The 26405-nt window shown below is 37.9% G+C and overlaps 1 protein-coding gene across 1 annotated transcript; it reads right to left on the bottom strand.

The window, feature by feature from the left end:
• Nucleotides 1-18890: 18890 nt before the first annotated feature.
• LOC137725453 (ferredoxin--nitrite reductase, chloroplastic) lies at nucleotides 18891-21948 on the bottom strand. The gene is made up of 4 exons (XM_068464141.1): nucleotides 21326-21948; nucleotides 20669-21023; nucleotides 20258-20546; nucleotides 18891-20019 (listed from the first exon to the last, which is right to left on the bottom strand). Exons 1-4 carry the CDS (start codon nucleotides 21696-21698, stop codon nucleotides 19279-19281), a joined length of 1758 nt encoding a protein of 585 aa, XP_068320242.1. The 5' UTR covers nucleotides 21699-21948; the 3' UTR covers nucleotides 18891-19278.
• Between the last annotated feature and the right edge of the window lie 4457 nt (nucleotides 21949-26405).

Genomic DNA, 26405 nt, shown 5'->3' with positions numbered 1-26405 from the left:
CACCTTTAGTTTGGATAAACAACACTGGGTCGAAGCCGACTGGTTACCTATCCAAGTCTCGGTCGAGAAGGGTTTCTGAATCCTTATTAGCAGAGGTCATCTTATTAGCCTTCTCGGCGAAGTAAGGTGTTACGAGTTACGACATTCGGCACATTGAACACCGAGTGATTTTATGATTGGATACTCACAAGTGAGTTTCACAGTTCCGCATTCTGACGGCTGAACCACATTCACCATCAAGACATACATCACCTTTAAATACTTGTCTCCGTACAGTCTGGTGTCGATTCGACGTGCTTATACTCTCACGAATATAATCACTGTGACCGAATCCGGCGCCGACAATTTGTGAACTTCGCAGAACTAGCAGCCTTGTCTTCAGGCTCGAGAATCCAAAGGCCGAGATTTGTTCCTTCCTCGGCCATAATTGCAAGATAAAGAAGTCAGCAACGCACTCAACGCAACATCAACAAATTTTACTCCTCGGCCGAGCTCGACCAACGAGTTGGCACGCCCCGCATTTAACCGAATGACATAGTTAACTTATTAGTTACTCGGCATGCGCGCCATGTAGGCTTTGTAATTTTTAGGGTCAACAATATGTTAAAAGTTAGTCTACTCTTCCATGGTAGTGAGTCACAAAATTTCCTCGTTTGTTTTTCATGCCTAATTGTATTCTTAAATTTTTCCTTTATTTTCTCTAATCTTCTTCTTTATACTATTTTCTTGAGCTAAGGCCGGCCACATGTATAGGTTTTTCATGCCATGTGTCGTTATTAAGTTGGTCAAGTTGTGTTATCTATTGGATGAAGAAAAGAAGATATTATTAATTAAATAGTATCTTGGGGATTATCATGTAGTATCTTTGATTGGATATGGTTGTGATTTCTTACTTGATTGTGTTGATCTTCAATAAGGAAAGCTTAAAGATGAGGATTAGTTATTAATCCTATCTTTAATTCCTTTGTCTTATCTCCTTGCCATTGGCCAGCAGAGCACTCAGGTCTTCAAGAGGGTTGAATTGATCGTGTAATAAATGTAGGCCTTGCCAGTTCAATAAGGGCATTCTCGTCAGTTGCCGATAAAATTTCACGTGTCAGCTCCAGAATTTTTTGGATTCATTTTGTATCCACAAAAGGTACGCAGATGCAAAAGGTTCTATCTTTGACCAGGGATCTACATTTGGATACTTTACTTTTATGGGACCAAATCTGGTTACTTGGAGAAGCTAGAAACATAAAGTTGTTACTAGGTCAAGTGGAGAAGCTGAGTTTTGTGGTATGTCTCATGGTGTATGTGAGTTATTGTGGTTGAAGAAATTGTTGAGGGATCTTGGGTTTGAAACCAAGGGTGCTATGAAACTCCATTGTGATAACGTTACTATTGAGATTGCTCATAATCTAGTACAACATGATCATACAAACAAATCGGCGATGGATTGGTATTTCATCAAGGAAAAATTGGATGTTGGAGCTATTGCTTTTCCATTTGTGGGATTTGAAAATCAACTCGATGATGTGCTCACTAAGGCTGTGACTTGTTTAACAAGTTGGGCATGCTTGACATCTTGGCTCCAACTTGATAGGGAGTGTTTCAAGTTACACACACACATATTAGTTAAAGGTAAATAATGGTCTTGTCCACATCAACAAAGTGCATATGTAATACCATTTGTAACTCCTATATATAGTCTACTTTAGAAATTTATAAATATACATGAAATTCTTCAAATATTAGTTTATATTTTTGGTATTTGCCATGTTCTATTCATCTGTTACCGCTTTCTTGTTATCTATTGCAATACCTTTTGATGCACAGGTCAAATCCTATATGCTTAATCTATGTGTTGTTCAGGCTCACAATTCTACTTTGCAATCACTTCTATGCTTGGTAAGGGGAAAAGGAGAGAGCTTAAATTCAAGCACTTGATCAATTTCCACATAAAAACATTATCAAAATCAAAAATCATTTAGTCCTCTAATTATAATAAATTAACTCTGTGGGGATAAACAACAAATTAAGTGCTCAGGATTCAAAATAAAATTCAGTTTTGCTAATTATTTGCAATAGATCTGGAATTCGTTTCATGTTTTTCGTATTAGTGCCGTTTTCGTGACATACCCAATATCTTAACGGGACGTGTCCTATAACACCTATTAAAATGAATAGTTAATATGGCATGACCCGAACTTGACCGTTAATATTAAAGGCTAATATGACCCGACTTGTTACATGTTAAAAAATATATTTTAAATCAATAAGCTACATTCTTCTCACCGAATTTCGTTTTTTTTAAGATTTTATTTTTTTTAAAACATGATCTTTTGGCGGATGCAGAAAGATGACCGTTTCGAATCATTGATATCACATTCAAATTTTTACGGTTAGTGAAAATATTGCTTGGAGTTTATAAAGTCTCTAGAAATTATATAACATCAACTCATATTTTAGATAACCATAAACTTCGGAACGTGATCAGGTATTTTCATTTTTCTACATCTGCTAAAAGATCGTGTTTTTCTAAAAAGAAATTCTACAAAACAAAATCTCGGTGAGAAGAATAGAGCGTAAACAACAATCGACGGTTAAATATAAATCTAGGTTTTATGGATTATGTTGTCTAATTTTGGGGTTGACCCCTCCACCAAAGTTGTAAACCTTGTCATTACGAGTGATTTTGTGTGTGTGTGTGTGTGTGTGTGTATTTTTTTTACACTTTTTACACACTTCTATATTAATTATTAATAATTTTGCACTCAAACAAAAAACACCATTCATGAAGGTTTGGAGGATTTTAAAATTTTAACGACGATGTAACTATCGTCTAAGCGTAGAGGATGCAATCACAATCGTTTGTATATTCTTTTTACATTTTTCATACTTGTACATTAATTATTATGATTTTTTTGGACCTGCTAAAAACGCTATTCACGAGGGTTTGTAGGGTTTTAAAGATCCAAATGACAATATACCCACAATCAAAATGTGGAGGATGCGACCACGAGCGTTTGCATATTTTCTTCACATTTTTTCACCTTATAAATTAATTATTACGAAATTTTACTAATGTTCTTTGTGCTGCAGTCCAATTTATTATAAGAATGTGATTGTGTAAATCCTATCATATATAGGATATCCTCATTAGATTCTATCATATCTTTTAGACTATATATTATCCTATTAGAGTTGTAATCTTATTGAGGTAAGAAATTTACCTTCCTTACCACTATAAATAAAGGCACAATAGGATGGAATACCACACCTCACAATTACACATCTCTCTTTTCTCTATATGTGTTGCTGGCCACCCCCTGCCCTTTACAATTGTTAAGTAAAAAAGCATGTAACACGTTATCAGCAAGCATATATATATATATATATATATCGTATATGGTCATATATTTGTCAATATATAGACATTCATGCATTACACTATTTTTAGTATGTGGAATTTGTGAATCAAAGAATCAAAAGAAAATAGAAGCAATTTAGGATTTTTCAAACCCTAGAACCGAAAAAAATTATCTAGGATTTTTCACGACTAAGCAATGGCTCCACACCCCACCGCCGCTGGCACTATGACACGCCGACTGCCCAGCCGCCAAGCCGCACCATGCGGCGCTTGGACTGACAATAGCAACCCTCTAAGCTTGCTGCACATGCACCGACAACCAAGCCTTCGGCCTGGGTAGGGTTTTCCATGGGATTAAAGCCCCAACCCACTCCAGTAGGCCTGTCCCATGCACATTGGCCCACTTCTAGTAAGCCTGATGTTTTCTGGGCTCTGTCCTCGTACCCCTACCCGAAACCGACAAGCTTGTTGCTTGCTGGACTTGTTCCTGCGTCTCGGACCACCTGCAGCAGCCCCTACGCTGCGGGGTTTGCAATGTCGTGGCCCAAAACTCGAAGCCAGTGCATGCTGGGCTTCGTCGCGCACCAACCTAAGCCAGAGTAAGCTGGGCTTGCTGGCCCCGCTCCTTTTGGCCCACCTCTAGCAGCCTTGCGCTGCTAGGTTTTATCCCAGACCCACGACCCGACAGCTTTCCCGTGGCCCAATGGCCTGTAGCTGAGCTGCAGGGCCTTGCCCCGTGCAGTTAATTTTTAACCCGATGCCATCTTTTGGCATCCCCGTTTCATAACATACCCATATATTTTTTTGGGACATTTCGGTTAACACTAATTAAGTTATAATTTTCTTATTGCTTGGCTCGCAACTAATCAAAGTTAATATGACCTGAATATCATTATTTTACTTCCACGGTCGACCCCGAATAGTTCCGATCTATTAAAATAATTAAAAGTGACCAGCAGTCCATTAATATAATAAGAGATAAAAAATTATCGGACTGAAGCCAACTTTTGGCCATTAACAATTCAATAATTTATTTTTCTTCTTTAAATGTGACTCTCCTTTAGAGTCCTGAAGCGGTCACACTTGAGTTCCTGAAACAACACAAATCCACTGCACTTAAGATTATACCTTGTCTTCTGTGTTCTTGTAGGTACCTCGTTTTTTTCAACTAGATGTACATAACTAAAACCAAACTTATAGTTTCAAATTTAGTGTCTTTGAAACCCGAAGTTTTCATTCACAACTTACACCATGAAATCTGAAGCTTTCATGTTTAAATTAAACCTATACATGTCTATAAAACTTGAATGTTCTAAAATGTATGTCTATGGGTTCCCATATGACTAACCACATTTTTTTCCCTTTACTTTAAGGAAATGTCGAACTTGAACAAGCTTGATTTCACCACTTTGGAAGTATCTAGAAGAAACTACCTGAAGTGGGTTTAAGACGTGAAACTCCATCTCACCGCTAAAAGTCTATGACCCACCATCGAAGAGGCTACAAACTATGATCTTCATCCGAAGACACATTCATAATGCACTGCAGACCAAGTACCTCCCTAAAGAGGATCCACGCGCCTTCTCACTCGCCATGGCTGATCACATCGATCACCAAAAAGACATTTACCTGCCTGAAGTAAGGCACGACTGGTAGCATCTACGCCTCCAGGACATTGAGCCCGTGAATGTGTACAACTCTGACATTTGTAAAATCCGATCACTATACAACTCTGAAGTTTATAGAATCCAATCACTGCTCAAGTTTTGTAACGAGGACTTGACTGAACATCATCTCTTGGAGAATACCTATTCAACCTTTAATGCCACCAATATTGTCCTGCAGCAACAATATAGGGCACAGAAGTTCACCAAAATTTTGGATTTGATATTTGTTTTACTTCACACTAAAAAACAGAACTAGATTTTGATGAAGAATCTTCAAGCTCGACCCACTGGCTCAAACGTTACACCTAAAGCGCATGCGACTAATTCTAGCAGCCACAAACGACAGCTAAACCATCATGGCTATAGAAATGGGAAGAAATCCCAACCATGGGCCCAAGGTCAACAAAGCAGAGGCCTTGCCAAGGGAGGAAATTCGACCCAGAAAGGCATTCATTTGCCCTTACGACCACTAACTTTAACAAAAAGGGAAAATTACTATTCAATCGATTCCACTGAATTAGACATGTGCTACCGCTGTGGATCAAGGGACGATTAGTCAAGCGTATGCCGAGCTGCTCATGAGGCTATAGCCAAGTATCATCGTCGTGAGTCTAACTTTACACATGTGGAACATCCTGAAGATATGACCATAACTATGGATGTTTCAGCATTCAGGAGACATCCACTCCTATGGAAGAATAAAGTTTATTTTTCTAAGATATGTTTGGGGTGGTTTTTACCCCTAGTGGCTGAACCCCTCTTATTTTTTTTAGGCTTGTGGTTTAATTTTTCAAACAATTTTTCTAAAGTTTTTTTAATAATTTGTTTGGTTTGGTTTGTTTTGAATTATGGATATTATTTCCCGATTGAATAATTGAATGAATGGAATTTTATTTATGCATGTGACCAATTCAATTAATTTATTTCTAGGTATAACTAATGAGGAAGTTAGTTGTCTGGCTGATAATACTACCACGCACAGCATCTTGCATGAGCAACACTATTTTACTAACTTCGTACCCAAAAATGCACCTCTAACAACCCTCTCAGGCTCATTCAACCTGATTAAGGGATACGAAATGGCCCGTATAATGTTGTCCAATGGTACCGAATTAACCATTAAAGAGGCCCTTTATTTTCCTTGTTCCAGAAGAACGTCGTTGAGTTTTAGAGATATTCGAGATAATAAATATCATATTGAAACCACTAAAGAGAATGATTCTGAATTTCTTTGTATCACTTCTTACGAATATGGTCAAAAACGTATTCATGAGAAGCTAGAACGTCTTCCGAATGGGTTATACATCACAACCATTCGAGCCATAGAGATTCACCATGTGGGGCTGGCCCTTAGCCTAGGTTCCAAAGCACTTTGTTGTTTTGACATGCTCGTATGGGAGATCCTAGAAGAGATATGATGCGCCATATCCTCAAATCTTCACACGGGCATCATATAACCTCTTATATTGGACTCCCGACTTGCAAAACATGCCATTTGGGGAAGTTGAGCACTCAACCCTCATCTACAAAGATTAATCAAAACTCTCCCAAGTTTCTTTAGAGGATTCATGGGGATATTTGTGGACCTATCCAATCAACATGCGGACCATTTAGATACTTTATGGTGTTGGTTGATAGATTGACATGTTGGTCACATGTTTGCTTACTGTCCATACGTAATGCTATTTTTGTGAAACTCCTAGCTCAAGTCTTTAAACTTAGGGCTCACTACCCTGGAGAGTTTACACCACAATCGTTTGACGATTATTGCATGTCAGTTGTAATTAAAGTTGAACATCATGTACGCCGTGTTCGTACCCAAAACGGCCTGGCATACGCTTTCATAAAGTGCCTTTAATCGATAGCTTGGACTTTGGTTATGCGAACCAAATTGCCAGTATTTACATGAGGCCATGCAATATTGCATGCAGCTATGTTGGCTCGCCTAAGGCCCACCGCTACCTAATCTCATTCACTATTACAGTTGGTTACTAAATACAAGCCTGATGTCTCACATTTATATGCGTTTGGGTTCGCTATTTTTGTGCCAATAATGCCATCACTACATACAAAATGGGTCCTCAAAGAAGAATGGGAATCTATATCGATTATGTTTCACCATCAATTATTCACTACTTAAAGCCCTTGACAGGAGATCTCTTCAACGCATGCTTTGCGGATTGTCACTTTGATGAGAAAATTTTCCTGTTGTTAGGGGGAGATAAGAACACCACAAATTGTCGTGGTTTGCTCCCATTATGTCTCATTTAGATCTCCACACTGCCCAGTTTGAAACTAGAGTGCGTCATCTTCTAGATCTTTAAAGCGTTGCTCAAAGCATGCCGAATGCTTTTACTGATCTAGCTAAGATGACGAGATCACATATACCAGCTACAAACACACCTACAATGATCGACATACTAAAGTACTTCGTAACATTGTCCTAGAATGACAGGTCGTCCCCAAAGAAGGGTCAGATGTACCTCTCACACAACCCTGTACGCAGGCAGCTAGCCAATCATATGCTCCTACCCTGAAGCGTGGCAAACCTCTTGGTTCAAAGGATTCACAACCGTGGAATAAGAAAATGGCACAAACTAGTGATCTTAGTATAAATCTGACCATCGCTTACTCATCCACTCCAACGCATGAGGTTATTCTGGATTACATTGATGTCTTAGACGAAACAAACCGGTCTCTCGAGAATCGTAAGATTTTGGTCCATTACGCAGTTTTGGATCAGGTTTGGTATCAAAATGAGATGATCATTGACCATACCTTTGCATACACAATAGCTACCGACATCATGCTTAACGATCACATTGAACTATGTTCCGGTGATGAATTTTCATGTAGAACTGACTGGTTAAATTGGAAACAAGCAATCCAGGCCGAACTTTATTCGCTTGCAAAACGTGAAGTGTTTAGGCTTGTAGCTCCTACTCCACCACATGTTAAGCCCAAGGACTACAAGTGGGTTTTCGTAAGAAAACGTAATGAAAAGAATGAAATAGTGCGATACAAAGCACGCCTCGCAACAAGGCTTCTCTCAACGCCCTAGGATTGATTACTGGGAGAAGTATTTTCCCTTAATAGATGTCATAACGTTCTGCTACCTTATCAGTTTAGTAGTTTCCGAAAAATTGAATATGCAGCTTATAGACATGGAATCGCATATCTCTATGGGGATCTTTGATACGAAAATCTATATGAAAGTTCCCGAATGACTTACATTGACTAGATGAAATAATTCTAAACCACGGAACACCCTCTCAATTCGATTGAAGGGATCACTCTACGAATTGAAACAATCTGGACGGATGTGTTATAACCATCTGAGTGAATATTTGACAAGTCAGGGTTATGTGAATAATGAACTATGCTCATGCGTGTTTATTAAGAAGTCAAATTTCAAATTTGCAATCGTTGCAAACTATGTCAATTACATGAATCTCATAGGGACTCCCGAAGAGCTTGAGGAAACTGCCGCTTACTTGAAATCAAAATTTGAGATGAAAGATTTTGGGAAAATTCAATATTGCCTCGGCCTAGAAATCGAGCACCGTTCGACTGAAATCCTAATACATCAATTGAACTCTACCCAGAAGGTGTTGCGACGTTTTAATAAGGATAAAGCGAAGCCTTCGAGTACTTCTATGGTCGTTCGGACCCTAGATGCTAAACGATATCCTTTCTATCTTAAAGAGGATGAGGATAAGATTTTGGAGCCTGAAGTTCCATACCTAAATGACATTAATGCTTCATTGTACTTGGCTCAATGCACTAAATCCGACATCTCCTTCACCGTGAATCTGTTGGCAAGATACAGTAATGCACCTACACGTAGATACTGGAATGGTATTAAAGACATTTTCCACTGCCTCAAGGGTATGATGGATTTGGGCTTATTCTACACCCATGAATCCTCGAAGGGAGCCGCCACCCCTTTCGGTCCTCAGGTTCATTCTCGCCTTATTGGTTATGCTGATGCAGGTTATCTGTCTGACACACATAGGGCACTTTCTCAAAGGGGTTATGTCTTTACCGTTGAAGACACCACAATTTCTTGGAGGTCTACCAAACAATCGTTGGTTGCGACTTCTTCAAACCATGCTGAGATTTTTACCTTGCATGAAGCCTAACGTGAATGTTTTGGTTGAGAGCAATCATGGAACATATTCGAAGCACTAACGGTCTTTTTACCTTCGTTGACGTTCCTACGACAATCTTTGAAAACAATGTCGTATGTATCGATCAACTGAAGAAGGGGTACATCAAGGGAGACAAGACCAAGCACATTGTGCCGAAGTTCTTTTATTTTCACCAGTAACAACAGCATTAGAACATTTAAGTCAAGCATAGCCATTCCCAGGACAACCTGGCGGATCTCTTCCCAAAGTCGTTGTCCAAGTCTATTTTTCAGAAGTTGGTCTAAGGAATCGGTATGCGTAAACTTTCTAAGTTAAATAGCTTATAGTTCTCTTATTTAGAAGTTATGTCAAACTCAGGGGGAGTATCCAAAAGCATACTCACTTTATCTTAGTGTACTCTTTTCCCCTATGATTAGGAACATTTTTCCCACTGGACTTTTGCTACCTAACGAGGTTTTGGTGAGGCACTCATCCTGGGATGATCATACTTTTTTGAGGTTTACTACTTTCGGCCCGTATGACGTTTGTTTTTGACATTATGCATACTTCTCACTTTTCTTCTTAGTCTATAGCTTTTGTACCTACTGTAGATTTTCCCATTTGAGTTTTACTACCAATGTATACTTTCTTTAATTTGATACTCACATTTGTCCGTTGTGCCGATGACTTCATCCGCTAAAGACCTAGTGTGATGTTTTGTTTGAGTATATACACGCTGAAGGCGGAGTGTTACAGTTTTATTTATTATAATGTCCACTAGAACTCCGAATCAAGCTGTGTTGGCCAACACCTGGAAGGTGCCGAAGCCATAAAATGTAGTGATGTGAAAAATGTGAATAAATTTAAACCTAAAAGTGCCTAAGTATAAGAGTGCGTTGTGAGCTAGAATGAACCAATATCTCACTCGATTTTATTGTATTGTACTTATGCTCTGACATCACGTGTGAAATGGGTTCATTCCCCCTCACAGCGCACTATTATACTTAGGCACTTTTAGGTTTAAATTTATTCACATTTTCTGCATCACTACACTTTATGGCTTCGTCACCTTCCAGGTGTCGGCCAGCATAGCTCAATTCGAAGTCCTAGTGGACATTCCGGGTTGGGGTGTGTCACTATTAGAGTTGTAATCCTATTAGAGTAAGGAATTTACCTTCCACACTACTATAAATAAAGACACAATGAGGTGGAATATTACATACCTCACAATTACACATCTCTATCTTCTCTCTCTATGTCGCCTTCCACCCTCATCTCTATCCTTTATAATTGTTCAGTAAATTAGGCCTACAATACTTTGGTATTTTTAAATTGATATGGTATTTTTAATGTGTTTTGGAACTTTTTTAATCTCACTTTGGTATTTTTAAATTCTATGGCTATTGTAGTAAGGTTTATAAGTAGTTTTAAATTATCAAACTAACTTTTTTCTTCTCTAGTTGACCTAAAATCCATTATTTTCATGTCAAGTTAACAGGTCGTGTAAAAAATTGTCAAGTCTAATTTGGAGGGATGATTTTCAAATGATGGATCTTAAAACTAGATGGTTTGTATCAATGGAGTGGCCAAAGATTCGTTTAACTCTTGCCCCCCAATTCATCATCGATGGATCGGATTTCAAGTTGAGCCCATTTTATAATCTCCTTTGGTCAGTAGCAAAGAGGAATCTATTTCTGAACTGCTCCTTCTTAGTCTCTCTATACATGTATCATATCGCCACTTCTTTGTAAGATTTATTTTGCCTGGCATGTCGTCTTTAAGCTTCCTTTTTGTTAATGATTTTATGCCTGTTGGAGCGAAAAAATTCGCAAACCAAATGCAACGTAGCTCATAGTAATCCCAGCTTTTTACATAACTTCATATTTACTTACGAAATCTAAGAATCTGGTAGGTTTAAAGCCATATATTTGCTTGCGATTAGTAATAAACATGAAAAATATATATTTTGTTTATTTTATTTGATTTTATTTTTATTCTTATGGGATCATGATTTTTTAGGGCTAGATTAAGGCTAATCCAAATACAATTACCTCAAAAGTCCAGTCATGGACTCGCCAGCTCTGATCAGAGCTATATCAAAGGGATGTTGTGTTCCTTTCGAGTGTAATATATGGTTAGTATAATGGCACAAGTAAGGGTGTCAAACCACAAGGACTGATTAGACCTCTATAAATTACTAGCCTTGAAAGAACCCTAACTAAACAATAACAAATTAAATGTAGGTTGTGTGCTGTTAATGAGAATAACTAAAAATGCAAGAAAAATGTAACAACGAATGATATGTTGATTGAGACACGATGAGGATGGGTCCAAGGATTTTGAGTTCACAATTCCAAAACCAATTCCATGTTTATAAAGTTAAAACGCAGTTAACTCTCCAATCTACGACTAGGGTTCATTTTACATATATATGATCAGCCATATGATGTGTGGTTTTGATCAAATTCTCCTAATCTAAAACCTAATTGGGATGTTCAACTTCGGTTCCAAATTAAGAGTCTTTAGCATGCAAGAAAACGTTAAAGAACCAAAGAAACTACATGGCAGGATGTTTGCATAGCATTCTCTTCATTCATTCACATGTCTACCAAGATTAAGCATGATGCCAAGATTAAGCATGATGTTTACTATAATCTTGATCAAATGAAATACTAATGGTGACCAATCATTAAAATTAACAAACAAATTTAACAAAAGATTTAGCGAATGAAACAAGAGACAGATTGATGAATTGAATATTTTTACATAAAAACATGGATCAATTGTGCAAGGCTACATCGAAATCCCTAGCTATGAATTTAGTTACACATCATGTTCACAGAGATGAAATTGGAAATACACAATATGAGAGAAAATAAATCAAAGAGAGAGGAAACCCTTGAAGCAATTCTGATGTTGAACTTCTCCAAGAACAGCCTATCAGGATAAGTCTTCCATGATGTTGGAGAGTATAGAATGGGTGGAGTTTTGAGTGTAGATGAAAAGAGAGAAAAATAATGACTGAAGTTGTGAAATTCGCTTAGAATGAAAGGTGTATGTAAAAGTGGCTAAAAGGCTAGGTTTTATGATGTTAAAGAGCTGTTACAGATTGCCAATACATCCCAGTAATTGGGCATTTAATTCCCACGTTTTTTTTGTTATTATTGGTCTTATAAAGAGCCATATTCATCATGATATTCAATTTCCACTATTAATTCTTTGTCTACATCAGCATCCTTATTCAATTCTCCACTTTTAGCACCATTTTGCCTTGTTTGTCCTCAATTGAACTCCAAAATACAATTAGCTGCATACTAACACAAAAGAGGGTAAAATGCACCAGTTTAACTCAAAAATATCACAAAGGGACTAAGAATGGATGGTGTAAATGTATGAAACATATGAGTTGTCAATGGAGCAGCGGTGGAACCATCACCCTGTTCCGGGGCAATAGGCAAAGTCCGAGTGACTCCATTGGATAACCATACTTGTTTTGCAAGACATAGGATATGATCTGGATATGGATATAATCAAATCCTTATTAAGTCTTAAAGTTCCTACAATCTAGGAATTGGAGTGTACCGCAAGTAGTCACAACTCCTAAGAGGGTGCAATATCTATTTTTAGATATCCTGTAGGGTTCTACCGACAAAGAACAAGGATTTTATCTTGAAAAGGTCTATCTCCCCACAGTATAAATACCCCATCTGGGGTTTATCTCTGGTAATGCAATCCCTTTGGCTAAAAAAAATAATAATAATAATAATAAGAGAGGCAATTGGACCAAAAGCATCAACCCGTTGAGCTTCCCTTGCAACTGAAGCCCGTGCTTACACCCCTTAGAGTGAAAGATACCAGCAGGAGACAGAGCCCCCCTCCAGCCCTGCCCCCCAACCTGGCACAACACAAAGTCAAACAACTTTTTTTCTATGCAAACCCAGTCGTTGGACTTTGCAATGATCTTTGCATCTAGACTGTTAGATTTCCAACGATAAAAAGTTGTAGCTTTTTCTTCAACTGCCACATGGCAAGATCTTGGCATCCAACAATAATAATTTTGACAACCAATGGTTAAGATTATTCTAACAGTAAAAAATCTAAAAAAATACCAACATTTTTTCTACAAATACCTAATCATAATTTTCATTCTCCACATCACAACTCAATATTTATTTTCACTACAATCTCCTATAATTTTTTTCTACCTCCCAAATCCTTTTGTTACCAAGAAAAATGAATGAGAAGTTAAATTGGCCAATTGGGGAAGAATATGCTTTGCTTCAGGCTTGGATGCTTGTTACTCATGACCCGATCACGGGAAATGAGATAAGGGTGCAACATATGTGGAAAAAGATTCATGCACAATTTTTCGGGCAAATTCAAGGCACTCCCCGGAGTAAGCAATCTATGTCGAGTAGGTACGAACACCTGCACAAAGATTTAAAAGCTTGGCAAGAAGCCCTTGCAAAAGCAGAAGGAATTTATCGAAGTGGTAATAATTTAGCCAGTGTGGCAATATGATTTTACTATTTAATAAATTTAAAATGTAATTTATATGTTTTTTTAACTTGTTATGTAAATCTTTATGTTGTTTCACAATTTTTTCAGCAACTACAAGCTCAAATGAGGTTCAATCTTTATAACAAGAAATCATTCACAAGGCACGAATGTTGGAACATGTGAAGTATACTCCGAAGTACAAAGTTCTGCCTATTGGTCCACAAGTTCAGTTGAACGAGAGTCCATTGCACAAATCAACTACTGAAGAGTCATCATTGGAGACCCCAATTAAATCGGTCACACGAATTGAAGAAACCTCAAGGCCTATTAGTAAGATGGCTACTAAGAAAAAAGATTCAAGAGGGAGTTCTTCAAATAATGATTATTCAAAATAGGTGACAAACTGGCTCACTAACATGCACTGAATATGGAATGAGACAGGTTAAACGTATGAGCAAGACAAGGCTAGAGATGAAGTAAAGGCGAGAGAAATGGAGTTAAATAGACAAGAAAATGAAGAGGAGAAGGATTAGGAGACCATGTCCCGACGCCTCGACGATGAGTCTCCTAATTCAAAAAGTTTTTGGAGAAGTGAAAAAAATCGCGTCATAAGAAGAAGGTTTTCCACGAAAGATGAGGAAGTTCCATACCCTCCAAGGGATGGAAGACGGACCGATTTATTAGAATTTGATTTTATTTGAGAAAAAAAATGACATGTGGAGAATGCCATAAAAACATAAAGAAAAAAAAATGTGTGAATAGTGATTGCCCTTACTCATGTCCTCCCTTTTCACAAACGGGTGGACAAACAAAGACATTGTCTGTGCGCTTTCTAAGTTGCAGAAACTTCCTTTTAATTCTAATAAAATTAGTGCTCTATTTCCATTTTATTTAATTCACTCTGATATTTAGATGTCCTCTACTCCGTCTCTTTCCAGCTTCCATTATTATGTGTTATTTACATATGATTATAGTCGTTACTCATGGATTTTCCCTATGCATGCCAAATCCGAAGTTTTTACACACTTCTAATCACTTTACAATATGGTGAAAAATATATTTAATCCGTCCATTAAATTTATTCAAACTGATGGTGGTACAAAATACATTAATACTTCTTTTAAATTTTTTTGTCAAAATACATGAATCGTTCATCATATATCATGCCCTCACACCCAGAACAAAATGGTCTTGTGGAGCGCCAACATCGTCACATCTTCACTGTCACACGTCTCTCCTTAACACCTTTCATGCCCCGTATTCTCTCTACATTGAAGCTGCCCTCACAGCCACCTTTATTATTAATTTTCTTCCTTCTTTGAGTCTTGGTTGGTCTAGTCCCTATTTTCGTCTCTTTGGTCGTCACCCCAATTTGTCGCCTCTTCATACGTTTGGTTGAGCATGTTACTCGCACGTAGGAGCTTATGTTACTAACAAATTGGAACCTCATTCTAAAAAATGTGTTTTTGTAGGTTAAAGCATGCAATAAAAGGATATCGGTGTCTTGATCCGGGCGAATAATTGGGTTTTCGTCTCCCATCTTGTCACATTCGACGAGACTACTTTCCCATTTTCCTGTCCTGCTGCCCCTGCAACCTCGTCTAACATTGTGCCCCTCCTAGAGCCCAGCAACACTCAGCCTTCACCTCTGCTCTGGCTTGCAGCACCCAGCCCAGTTGCTCCAGTCATTCCCGCCTTGACAAGCCAGCCCCGGGCCATTTTGCTGCTTTTATTGCTACTAACTCTACGCCTCAGCCCAGTATGCCTTAGTCCATTATGTCTCAGCCCAACATGCCAGTACTTGGGCTACCCCTTCTCTCTAGTGCTCTAAACCCACTTCTGCAACCTCTCATTGACCAGGCCGCGCTTGATGGGTTTACTGATCTGCAGCCCAACATTTATCAGCAAGTCGTGCACTCTCCAAGCTTTCCCATGCCTACATTAGTCCATCCCAAGGTCACTTGTCCTCGCACTGGCCACTTCAAACCCAAACAATTCAACGATGGCATCGTCTGCCATCTGCTTCCCCACACACTCACTGTCTCTACTTCTGATCTGCCCAAGCCTACTTATTTTACGTAGGCGTTTCGCCTCCCTGAATAGCGTGCTACAATGGCAGATGAATTTAATGCATTGCTTAAAAATGGTACATGGTCTCTTGTTCTATCACATCCCTCTTAAAATTTAGTTGGTTGCAAATGGGTTTTTCGTATTAAGCGTCATGCAAGTGGTTATATTAAGAGCTACAAGGCTCGTATAGTTGTTATGGGCTTTCAATAACATTATGGGCTTGATTATGATGAGACGTTTAGTCTAGTTGTCAAGCCAGCTACTATTCATCTTGTACGCAATTTAGCAGTCACAAATGGTTGGTCCATTCATCAACTGGATGTCAAAAATGCATTCTTACATGATCACTTACAAAATGATGTTTTTATGGTCCAACCCACGGGTTTGTGGATCCTAACTGCCCTCATCATGTCTGTAAATTACACAAGGCACTCTATGGTCTCAAACAGGCTCCCGGTGCTTGGTTTCACCGCTTTAGTAATTTTATACTTCGTCATGGTTTTGTACAAAGCTTGGCCGATCCCTCTCTCTTTACCTTTCACCATGGTACTACTCATCTTATCTTATTACTTTATGTGGATGATATTATTTTAATTGGGAATAACTTTGTGGCTTTGCAGCATTTGATGTAAGGATTTTGGTCTGCTTCATTATTTTTTGGCCATTGACGTTCGACCTACTTATGTTGGTATTGATCTTTCTCAAACTAAATATGCTCTCGACTTGCTTAAGTGGACAAGTATGATTAATTGTAAACCATGCAGTACTCTGATTGCCTCTCATGCACAGTTATCTAATGAGGATGGTACTTCGTTCTCTAATCATTCGAAATTTCATCATCTATCGGGATCTCTATAGTATCTTACCTTACTTGTCCAGATCTTGCTTATGCGGTCAATCATCTTTCTCAATTCATGTCTCATCCTACTCACGCACATCTGATTGCGGTAAAACTTATACGTTTTCTCCGGTATGGTAAGGTGACTATTGACCATGGATTACTTTGCAACACTCTTCTATTCCTCCTACCCTTTATGGCTATTCCGATGTTGATTGGCTGGGGGTCCGGACGCTCGTTGCTCCACTTTCAGATTTCTTATTTTTCATGGGCCTAATTTAATTTCTTGGAGTTCCACCAAGCAACCGGCAGTCTTCCATTCTAACGTTAAATCTAATTATAGGGTTTTGGCTCATGCTTGTACTGAAATGATTTGGCTTTCCTATGTTCTTTGTGAGCTTCGTCATCCGGTATGTTCACCTATTTTCTTATTCTGTGATAATTTGAGCACTACCTACATGGTTGCAAATTCGGTTTTTCATGCTCGAACGAAGCACATTGAGTTCGATTATCACTTTGTTAGTTAACATGTAAAAATTGGTACCCACAAGGTGCAATTTATTCCTTCTATCAACCAACCTGTGGATGTTCTTACCAAGAGGCTTCCATCACCATGCTTCGCACTCTTGAGGTACAAACTTGTCACCATGCTGTAGGAGAATCCGTTTATCATTATGTTGGGCTAGGTCTTGTAAACCCTACAGGCTTAGGATTACTTATATCTCTATGATCTTCCTCATGTCCTGGCAGAAGAAGCTCATCATCATCATCATAAGGTTGGAACTCTTGATCTGTCATGGAATGATTCCTAATCAAATTGTGTAAGGTCATTGAAGAAACAACAATTTGTACCTGTTTTTCAAAAGGAAGTTACGCATGAGACGAATTATTGTCCATTTATTTTTTCCAAACACCAAAAGTTCTTTCTATTGTGCATCTTAGGGATGAATGCCTCTGATTAAATATCTCTTTTTTCCCTCTTGGCTAATTTCCACGTCGAAATTCAGGAAGATTGCCATGGATATGAGATGATAATTTCTCACTCACTTTTTTCTCCCACCACTCATCACTTGCAATGATAGTTTGCTTCACAAGATCCCATCATAAGCCAGTTTCTTTTCCAACTAATGACGCCCACAATTGCCACTCTTTCTTAAGGCTTGTCCATTTGTTCTTGAGTTGTTTATGAACATATGACCTTTGAGTAAGGTCATTAAATTTTTTTAATAACATTTTTCCATCTAATCCTATTAAGATGACCACCTATTTGATTTCCGGCTAATGTCTCAGCTACACAAACACTTACAAATATCTCAACCCTTGCATCATCCCACATTGCCTTGCTCTTTTTTTTTTCTTTTTTTTTTTGTTACCTTCTCCACGATCTTGTAAACCTTCCTTTAACTGTATCCTTAGACATATATATAAAGAGAAATAAAACAAAAAAACCATAGCACGTAATAAGAGTATACACCACTACTTACGTCCTCGCTAACAACACGAAAGTAAATTAAAAGCAATAATGCAAGATTTGTAATTAGTATTTGTTATATATAATAATCCAGTACATCGTGGCTTCATCACTGCAATGCGCCACTGCTTATACCATTGCTAACACCACTGCATATTTATCTAGTATTTGTATAGATAATGCAGGATATGTAACCATTAACAATAAATTCATTAGTGTTGCTTTATATTGTCATTGGAAGTTAATTTACTATTAGTAGTTTCTACAATTGTTAATGCGGCATCAAATCTCAACAGCAATACAAGCCTTCAAACACGAAGGTTTTTGAGTAACCTGATTTGAAATATTTGACTTGCTCAAGTGCATGTAGTATTTACAAATTAATTTTCGAAGCAAACTAAGTTGTAAATATATGTTCACAATGATACCTACCAAAACTAGATGACATGCCCCTACCTAGAGTTACTCTGAAGAATGCAGAAAATACCATTGGAATGTCAATGAACGATCACTAAACCTTAAAATTATTTTCGTGTAGTTCAAAATTCACAACAATTTTGATAAAAAATAACATATATCAACAATCAAATTGACACACTACATACAAATTTTAAGATAAGAAATAGCTATCATACCTCCACAAGAATTTCAGGTGATGAAGATGCAGAGAGATTTGGGGACGATAGAGAGGAAGAGATGGAGACCAAGATGACTTCTCCAGCCACCAAAATAATATGAAAATAAAAGACTTTAGGGTTTTTAACGTACAAACCTAGAAAAAATTGGTGATTGCAATTTTGATGTTTTTTTCCAAGTGTAATGGCATTTTAGACTTTGCAAATTAAAAAATAGGGATAATTCAGGAATTGAAAAAAAATTCATTAAAGGGAGTAAAGTGCTTCCCTTGTTTTCTCCATGTAGCACTTTTAGGAGGAAGCACCTCCTAGATGCTTCTTAGAAAAAGCTTATTAGTGCTTCTACTTCTAATTAAAAGTACTTTTAAAATATTTGCCAAACAACCATTTTTTAAAACTAAAGTGCTTTTACTCATTAGTAAGCGCTTTTGACTCTTTCAAAAGCACAACCAAACGAGCCCTAAAGCAATGTAAAAGTCAGCTTATTTTGTTCCAAAACGCCAAACATTCTTCGTCGTATCATTTTGGGCCACCAGAAGACGGTGCCATGAAAATTCTTCATGCTGCAACGATTGCAATCCGCATCGAACCCTCCAACGTTCCGGTTTGTTTGAATTAATCTTCCCCTTCTTCCCTCTCCCTAGGGACAGCTCCAAACTGGCTTATCAAGAGGTCAACAACCAGGGGCACCAAGTCCTTGCAAGGGACACTCTTCTTATAAACATCTCCCAAATGTGAGTCACTCCCTATTCTTCCTCCCAAGAAAACATCAGCCCCTTCACAAGGCTTCCCATTCTCATCCCTTGCCATGCACCCCATGAAACCAATATCCGCCACTTGCACCTGTGCACAGGTATTCGGACACCCTGTCCAATGCATCCTCACCGGTCGAGTCACTGCCACATGCCTTTCCACCTCCTCAGTCACCTTCATGGCCCTTGCTTTTGTCTCGATGATTGCTTGCCCACAGAACTGGTTACCAGTGCAGGCCACCAATCCTCTCATGAGAATTGAAGGTGTGGGGGAATACGTATTTTGCAAAAGAGGCTCTTTAAGTAATGCTTCAATTCTTGAATTCTCTACATTCGGGAGGATTATGTTTTGCTCCACAGTGAGCCGGAGTTCCCCTGTGCCATACTCATCGGCTAAACGAGCTAGCTCATCCATGTCATCTGCTTGGAGCCGGCCTACAGGAATGTGAAGTCCCACATAGCTTAAACCTTCTTGTTTCTGCGGATGGACACCCATATAATCTCTCCTTTCCCATTGCTTCTTAACCAGATCTTCAGAAGCCGCTCTCTCCAGGTCTTCGAAAGGCATTCTTTTCACAACCTCTGATCTAAATCCTTCTATGCCCTGCATTCGTACAATGTTCAAAAACTGTCAGGCAAGTGCTATAACAAAAAATTTTGAGTTCGGCAATATACATTTAGTGCACAACAGAAATTTTGTATAATGTAGATCTTCGAAATTTTGTGAGGGTTTTCTGTGTAAATATAGAAACATTGTACACCAAATTCAGTAACGTGGGAGAGTACACTTGTTACCGCATATTAAAACTAGTATTATTATAATCCGGACAACAAGTACTTACTAGTTCATCAATCAACCACATCATTCTTGTTTTCTGTCGGTTCCCTCTGAAGCCAAGGTCTCTATAGGCCTCTAGTATTGCTTTGCAAACTGGGATCACATCATCCGCGGAGACCCAGGCATCCAGAGTGACTGCCTCTGTGCATCGCTTGGGACTGAAGAATCCTCCAACGAGCAAATTGAATCCGAATCTGCCATCCTTTGTTGCAGGCATGTAAGCAAGATCGTTGATGTGGGGATGCTCGAAAAGGTCATGAGTGCCCACCACAGCCACATTCCACTTTCTTGGCCTGCTCAGATGAAAACCAAACTTAAGAAACCAAGTATTTCTACTCATATAAAAACTAAGCCCCTAATTGTATACAAAGAACGGAACAGTACTTTCAGCATGCGCGGGAGCCAAAACACTTACAAGTTTGTGACATTTGGATTTCCAAGTGAATTCCCAGTGATATATTGAGACAACAAGTTTGTGTAAGGTCTTGTATCGACAATCTCGAGTGGGTCAATGCCTGCAAGAGGATTTCCAACTGGATTTCTCACATTGTCCATGCCACTCTGCAGACTCGTCAATCCAACTTCGGCAAGACCTTTCAAAATTTCGGGCACATCAGGCAGTACTACTCCGCGAATTTGCCAATTTTGCCTTGTTGTGACATCCGCACAGCCATCCTTGCCATATTTTCTTATCACACTGGCAAGATATCTCGTTTGTGCACTTGTTGTGACACCATTTGGTAGCTTCAATCTCATCATAAATCTACCATCTGGTCAAGAAATTTGATTAAGAACATATGGAAACCATGAGATGCTTGATGGGTGTAATTAAAAGATGTCAAACAATCTGCCAATCTTCTTGTCGGTCGCACATTAATTAAATGAATTCATGTTCTAAGGTGCGATCCTTACTAATAATCTAACAACGTAACATGGCAATATCGACAAAAAAGACCATTACCCCTACGAATATTCGAACTAATTTGCTGAACTGAGTCATTCAAATCACATAAAACAATAAGTAGATGTAAAAAATGAATAAAAAGAACAAATATATATCAAACTAACTTACAATGGTGCTTTCTCCTGTGGAAAAGCCCAAGCCACTTGAGCCTGACATCGATATCATCCTTGGTATCCTTAGCCTTGTCAAGTTCCTCAAAAGAGATCTTGGCAAGTTCTTCAATCCCACCTTCCATGAAAAGCTTCATAGGCTCCCTCTCAATCTTCATCTTCTCCTGAACATTAATCCCTCCTCTAAACTTCTCCTTCAAAACCCAGTACCTATCTCTCTCCTCCACTCTAGGTTCCAGCCTCGCCGCCTCCACCTCCGCAGAAACCGGCGCCACGGGGGTGGTGGCAGCTGCCAGCCTTGTTGCCCTGCAGCAGGGAGCTGCTGAGGACAGGGGAGGGGATAGGAATGGAACAGAGAGGGATGGTGACATGGCTGATAGTACAAGTAGTATGCTGCCGCAGGTAATGATAGCAAAGAGCTGAAGGTTTTGGTGGTGGTGGTGGTGAAGTGGGAATTGACAGAGTGAAGAGGAGGGTGTTCATTTTTGTAGGTGAGGGGTGTAGGATCAGCGGTGGCTGGTGAGGACCTTAGGAGGAGGGAGAGGTTCATTTTTTTGTTGAGAGTGGACTCTTGGGTGGTGCCAAGGGTCATCTGTGTTTTGGGTTTGTGTTCACCAATTTGTTTCTGTTTTGTTTTTTCATACCAAATGCCAATTGGATAATGGGGGGCTGTCAAGCATGTGCCACGTTATGGAGATGTGTTTATCAAACTTATTTTTCCATGCTCTTCTTAAGTTTAAGTCGGTTAAAGCGGACGTTTCATATCATGTTGGAAAAGATAAGCCATTTTGGATGGCGAAGTATGAAATTTGCAAATTGTCTTAAACCTTTAAAAAACTGCATAATCTCTGCCAATGTGTACATAAGTGGGGAGAAATAGCTCGAATTTGACAGTTTCAGGAGTAAAGTGAGACAAATTCAATTTTAGGCAATAAAGGAAGACTAAAGACTAAAAAACTAAGGCTTCTAAAAACTAATTACGACATTACTGCAAATGTGAATTGTTCTAGTGGTTAGGGCCTTTATCTTTAACTCAATGTGTCTCAAATACTTAAACATGGTAATTTCCTACACGACTCTATAACCTAACACGAAAGGACATGAAAATAACGCGTCTCACATCAACACACTAACTAATCGGATCATTCACCTGATAAGATACGGGTTCTTAACATATTTACTCGCAAGTAATCTCTTAAGAAAAAAATTAGTTTGATAATTTTAAACTACTGAATAAATCTTACTAATTATTAAATAGTTATAGTAACTTCGTAAGTGAGATTAAAAAATTCCTAAGCACATTAAAAAAACCAAGGCCGTTAAAAATACCAAATCATATTAAAAAAATACATTACAATTAATTTACAAGCGTGAAAAATGTGAAAAAAAAAAATTATATATATATATATATGCAAACACTCGCATCTCTACGCTTTGACGATGGGTACATCATCTTTTGGATTTTTAAAACCCTACAAAACCTCGTGAACAGTATTTTTAAGGGAGGGCAAAATAAATAAAAATTCATAATAATTAATGTTCTCCACAAAATATGAAGTAATATTTATGTAACAATGTGATATGTAAATACTAATTAGTTTTTTCATTTGATTAGTTATTGAATTAAAACATTTTTTTTTTAACGAGTAACAAGTCAAGTCATATTACCTGTTAATATTAATAGTTCGGATCGAGTCATATTACCCTTCTTTTAATGAGTATTATACAACACGCCACGTCAAAACATTGGATATGTCACAAAAACGACATGAATGTCAAATCTATGAATATACTACTTAGAAAATTACGACATTACCAATATTATTATATTTTCTAATTAATTAGGTTGTTTCCCTTTAGATGAAAGAGAACTCGTAATTTAATAGTTGAATTTGTATTTGAATTATATGGCTTCAAGCAGCAAGACTCCAAACACAGTTCATACTTGGAAGGCCAAAGCCTGAGAGGTCACCTTTCCATACCTCAGCCTCCTCTCTGAGGCATTTTATCAAAACACTTGCCCCCTTACCAATAAAAAAACCTTAGAGCAACTATTAAACAATTGAGCAAGTTGATGGGTGAAGAAGACGGCAATTTTTAGTTTGATATATAATTAGAGAGATTATATTCACACACCTCAAATTACTTCTTTCATGTTCTTTTAATTTTTTTAATATTTTTTACACACCACTAACACTTGATAGAAAAATATTAAAAAATTAAAAATATGTGGGAGAAGTAATTTAAAGTGTGTGAATATAATCTCCCAAATAGTTAATTTACTATGTGGTTTTATCCAAATTCCCCTTCCTTCCACTCCATCCCACCCCAACCCAGTCCCTCCTTGGCAAAATATGATTGTATTGAGAAAGAATATGCTTGCCACTTAGCAATATGATCTACTTGTACTCCTCTTCACTTATAAAGAGATGTCTTAAATTCGAATATCATGGATGGTGAGTTCGCAACTAATTTATTGCCCCATCCCCTAGTGTAAGTATATCGTTGTATAAAAAAAAAATATCAATTATAAATTTTCTTCAATGTTCTGATTAAGTTGTAGCGCTATCAAAGTCATACCTAAATGTGGCTCAAATTTTTAAGGCTAGTTTGAAAATGGTTTTAAAATGATTGAAAATATTTTTTATGACTAATATTAGAACTACTTCCAAACCAACCTTAATATGATCAATATATACTTATTGTTATGTACAATATCACCACTAGAAATCAAAAACGAAAAGGATAGTTCAGTCATGTTTGTGCCATAAATATAAATAAGGCTTGATATGGGACGACCCTCTCTGAAGCAGCCAAGGGACACTCCATACGATCGTTGGGATCTAAGATTTTTACAGCTTTGCCACCCCTATGGTATTATTTGGTTGACGTGCAATTCTAACAACCATGATCACCACAACAATGGCCTCGGTGGGTTCCTTTGGCATTATCTTGCCCTATATGGCATGAGTTTTGTTAGGGTTTACTGCTTTCTTTACATTTCAGAGTTTATTTACTTTTCAAGCCATGTGGATTGGCTCATCAGCCTAAATCTTTTTTGTAGGTTATTGTAATCTCGATTTCGTCATGAAATGATTATAGTCAATTTCTTGTTTCTATTTCCATTTCTACTTTCATTTTCAATTATAACTTACGCAAGCACTTATTTCGCACTGGATTTCAAGTCCTCATTTGGTCAAGGCATAAAAAGAACTTAATTGAATCAGCGTCCCATTTAGTGCACAATCTTTTGGGAAGTCAGATCTAAGCCCAAACACAACACAACTCTACTCTCACCACTGTCTGTTGGTATCCTCTAATGGTATGCCTATTTCCTCTCTCTCAAGTCATTTCGTAGCACTAAAACCGAAAACAACACTCGGGACAAATACGTGTTGAACTCAGTCAAGCTAGCTCTGTCCGAGTTTTGGCACCAACAACTCTAAAAAATTTTACTATATACGGTTTAAGTTGAAAGTTTTTAATTTTGAGTCTTAGGAACACCGTGTGAATATTTTCTACTAAAATGGTAAACAAATAAAACACAATTGCGATTAAGCATCGTCATACTTGGTGGCCAATTTCTTTTTGTGATATTAACAGTCTTTACGTCACCTAGATTAATAAGAACAAATTATAATTTTTAATCGAATTAAGATCATAGATGATATTAGAGTAACATTTGTGTGAAGGGGCATTTATGAATGAGAATGATATGATTTTATAAGTTTTATTCGAACATCAACTTGATATTAGAGTAACATTTGTGTGAGGGGCATTCATAAATGAGAATGATGTGAGTGTTTAGATATATATGTTCAGAACGAAGATAAGCAGTTGTGAGTTATTTCGGGGTATAAATGAGTGAGGTATTATTTTCTTATAGCTACTAATGCTTCAAAAATTGTTTACTTATTAAGATATTGGAGGAAACTAATACTATATAATTAATTATTTTAAAATACAAACAGAAACTCTACACTGTTTGATTCATTTGTAGCACTACCTAACTCATGGTTAGATGTGGTTCAGTTTCTTAATATGATCACAATAAATATACTTAAATTTGGTTCTTAGAAGAAGGAAAACAAAGTGTCGCTCTTGTTTGGGCTGAGAATTATTTGGACCTAGTTTAATTAGGCCCAAGCACTTTGGAAAACACTAAACCCTTGTTGGGTATTTATTTTTTACTAAAGTGCAGTTCTGCGATCTAAATACTTTTAAAATGTTATGATGTGGGAGCTAGTGGACAGCAAGTTTACGGTGGTCTGCTACATTTCTTGGTGTAGTCGATTTCATTAGTAGTCATGTAACATTATTCCCTCCAAAGTTAGTTCATATATTGTAAACAGCCAAAGAGTGCCTGACACGCAACAAAATTTGCCCGACAAGGTTGAAACTATGCTCGATCCTTCACATTTGCATTCAGTTGTATCACTTACTGCTTTCTCAATGCTTTACACTGTCATTTGAATTTATTTCTAACGTTTGCTAGGAGTTTTTCATTTCAAGTTATTACTTATTTCCCTGCAGTTTACTTTGGTTTTTCTTACCGTTCAATTAACCTTAATAAACTGTTGTTTTTAATAAACTTACACCTTCTCAAGAACTGGCATACAATGCAAATTAAAAGTCCTTGACCACGAAGCAGAGAAAAGAACTCGTTATGGATTTAACTCATCCATAAACAATTCTTTAAACAAAGAAGTTTAAGTAACTTGTGGCACAAGTATTCAATCTGTTCATGACTAAATAACTTTCATATGTTGGTCTAAGCCAACAGTGGCACGCTCAGCATCCCATATGTTGGTCTAAGCCAACAGTGGTAGGCTCATGTCGATGGTCACGCCGTCGCGGCGGACAAGCCGTGCCGGCCTCCTTGAATCGTAATTCCCACCGAGCGGCAGGTAGAATCCTTTGCAGAGGACTTAAATACGCGATGAGGTATTGTAAGTGGCAGAGTGGCCTTGCTGCCACGATCCACTAAGATTTAGCCCTGCATCGCTTCGATTCGTCCCTCCCCTTTCCTCCCCCTCTTCTCAATTTACTCATGTTTCGAGAGGCGAGGCTATTAGTCG

The sequence above is a fragment of the Pyrus communis genome, chromosome 2 (assembly GCF_963583255.1).
Source record: "Pyrus communis chromosome 2, drPyrComm1.1, whole genome shotgun sequence".
NCBI lineage: Eukaryota > Viridiplantae > Streptophyta > Magnoliopsida > Rosales > Rosaceae > Pyrus > Pyrus communis.
Note: the sequence above shows the minus strand (reverse complement) of the source record. Positions and strands in the feature narration are given on the sequence as shown.

What these genes read in the sequence shown, in the direction of transcription:
- LOC137725453 (XM_068464141.1), bottom strand. Translation starts at nt 21,698, where the DNA reads ATGTCACCATCCCTCTCTGTTCCATTCCTATCCCCTCCCCTGTCCTCA. An exon ending in CCACAGGAGAAAGCACCATT is followed by an intron (nt 21,024 to 21,325) that starts GTAAGTTAGTTT and finishes TTTCTTGACCAG; the next exon opens with ATGGTAGATTTATGATGAGA. An exon ending in TGTGGTTGATTGATGAACTA is followed by an intron (nt 20,020 to 20,257) that starts GTAAGTACTTGT and finishes GTACGAATGCAG; the next exon opens with GGCATAGAAGGATTTAGATC.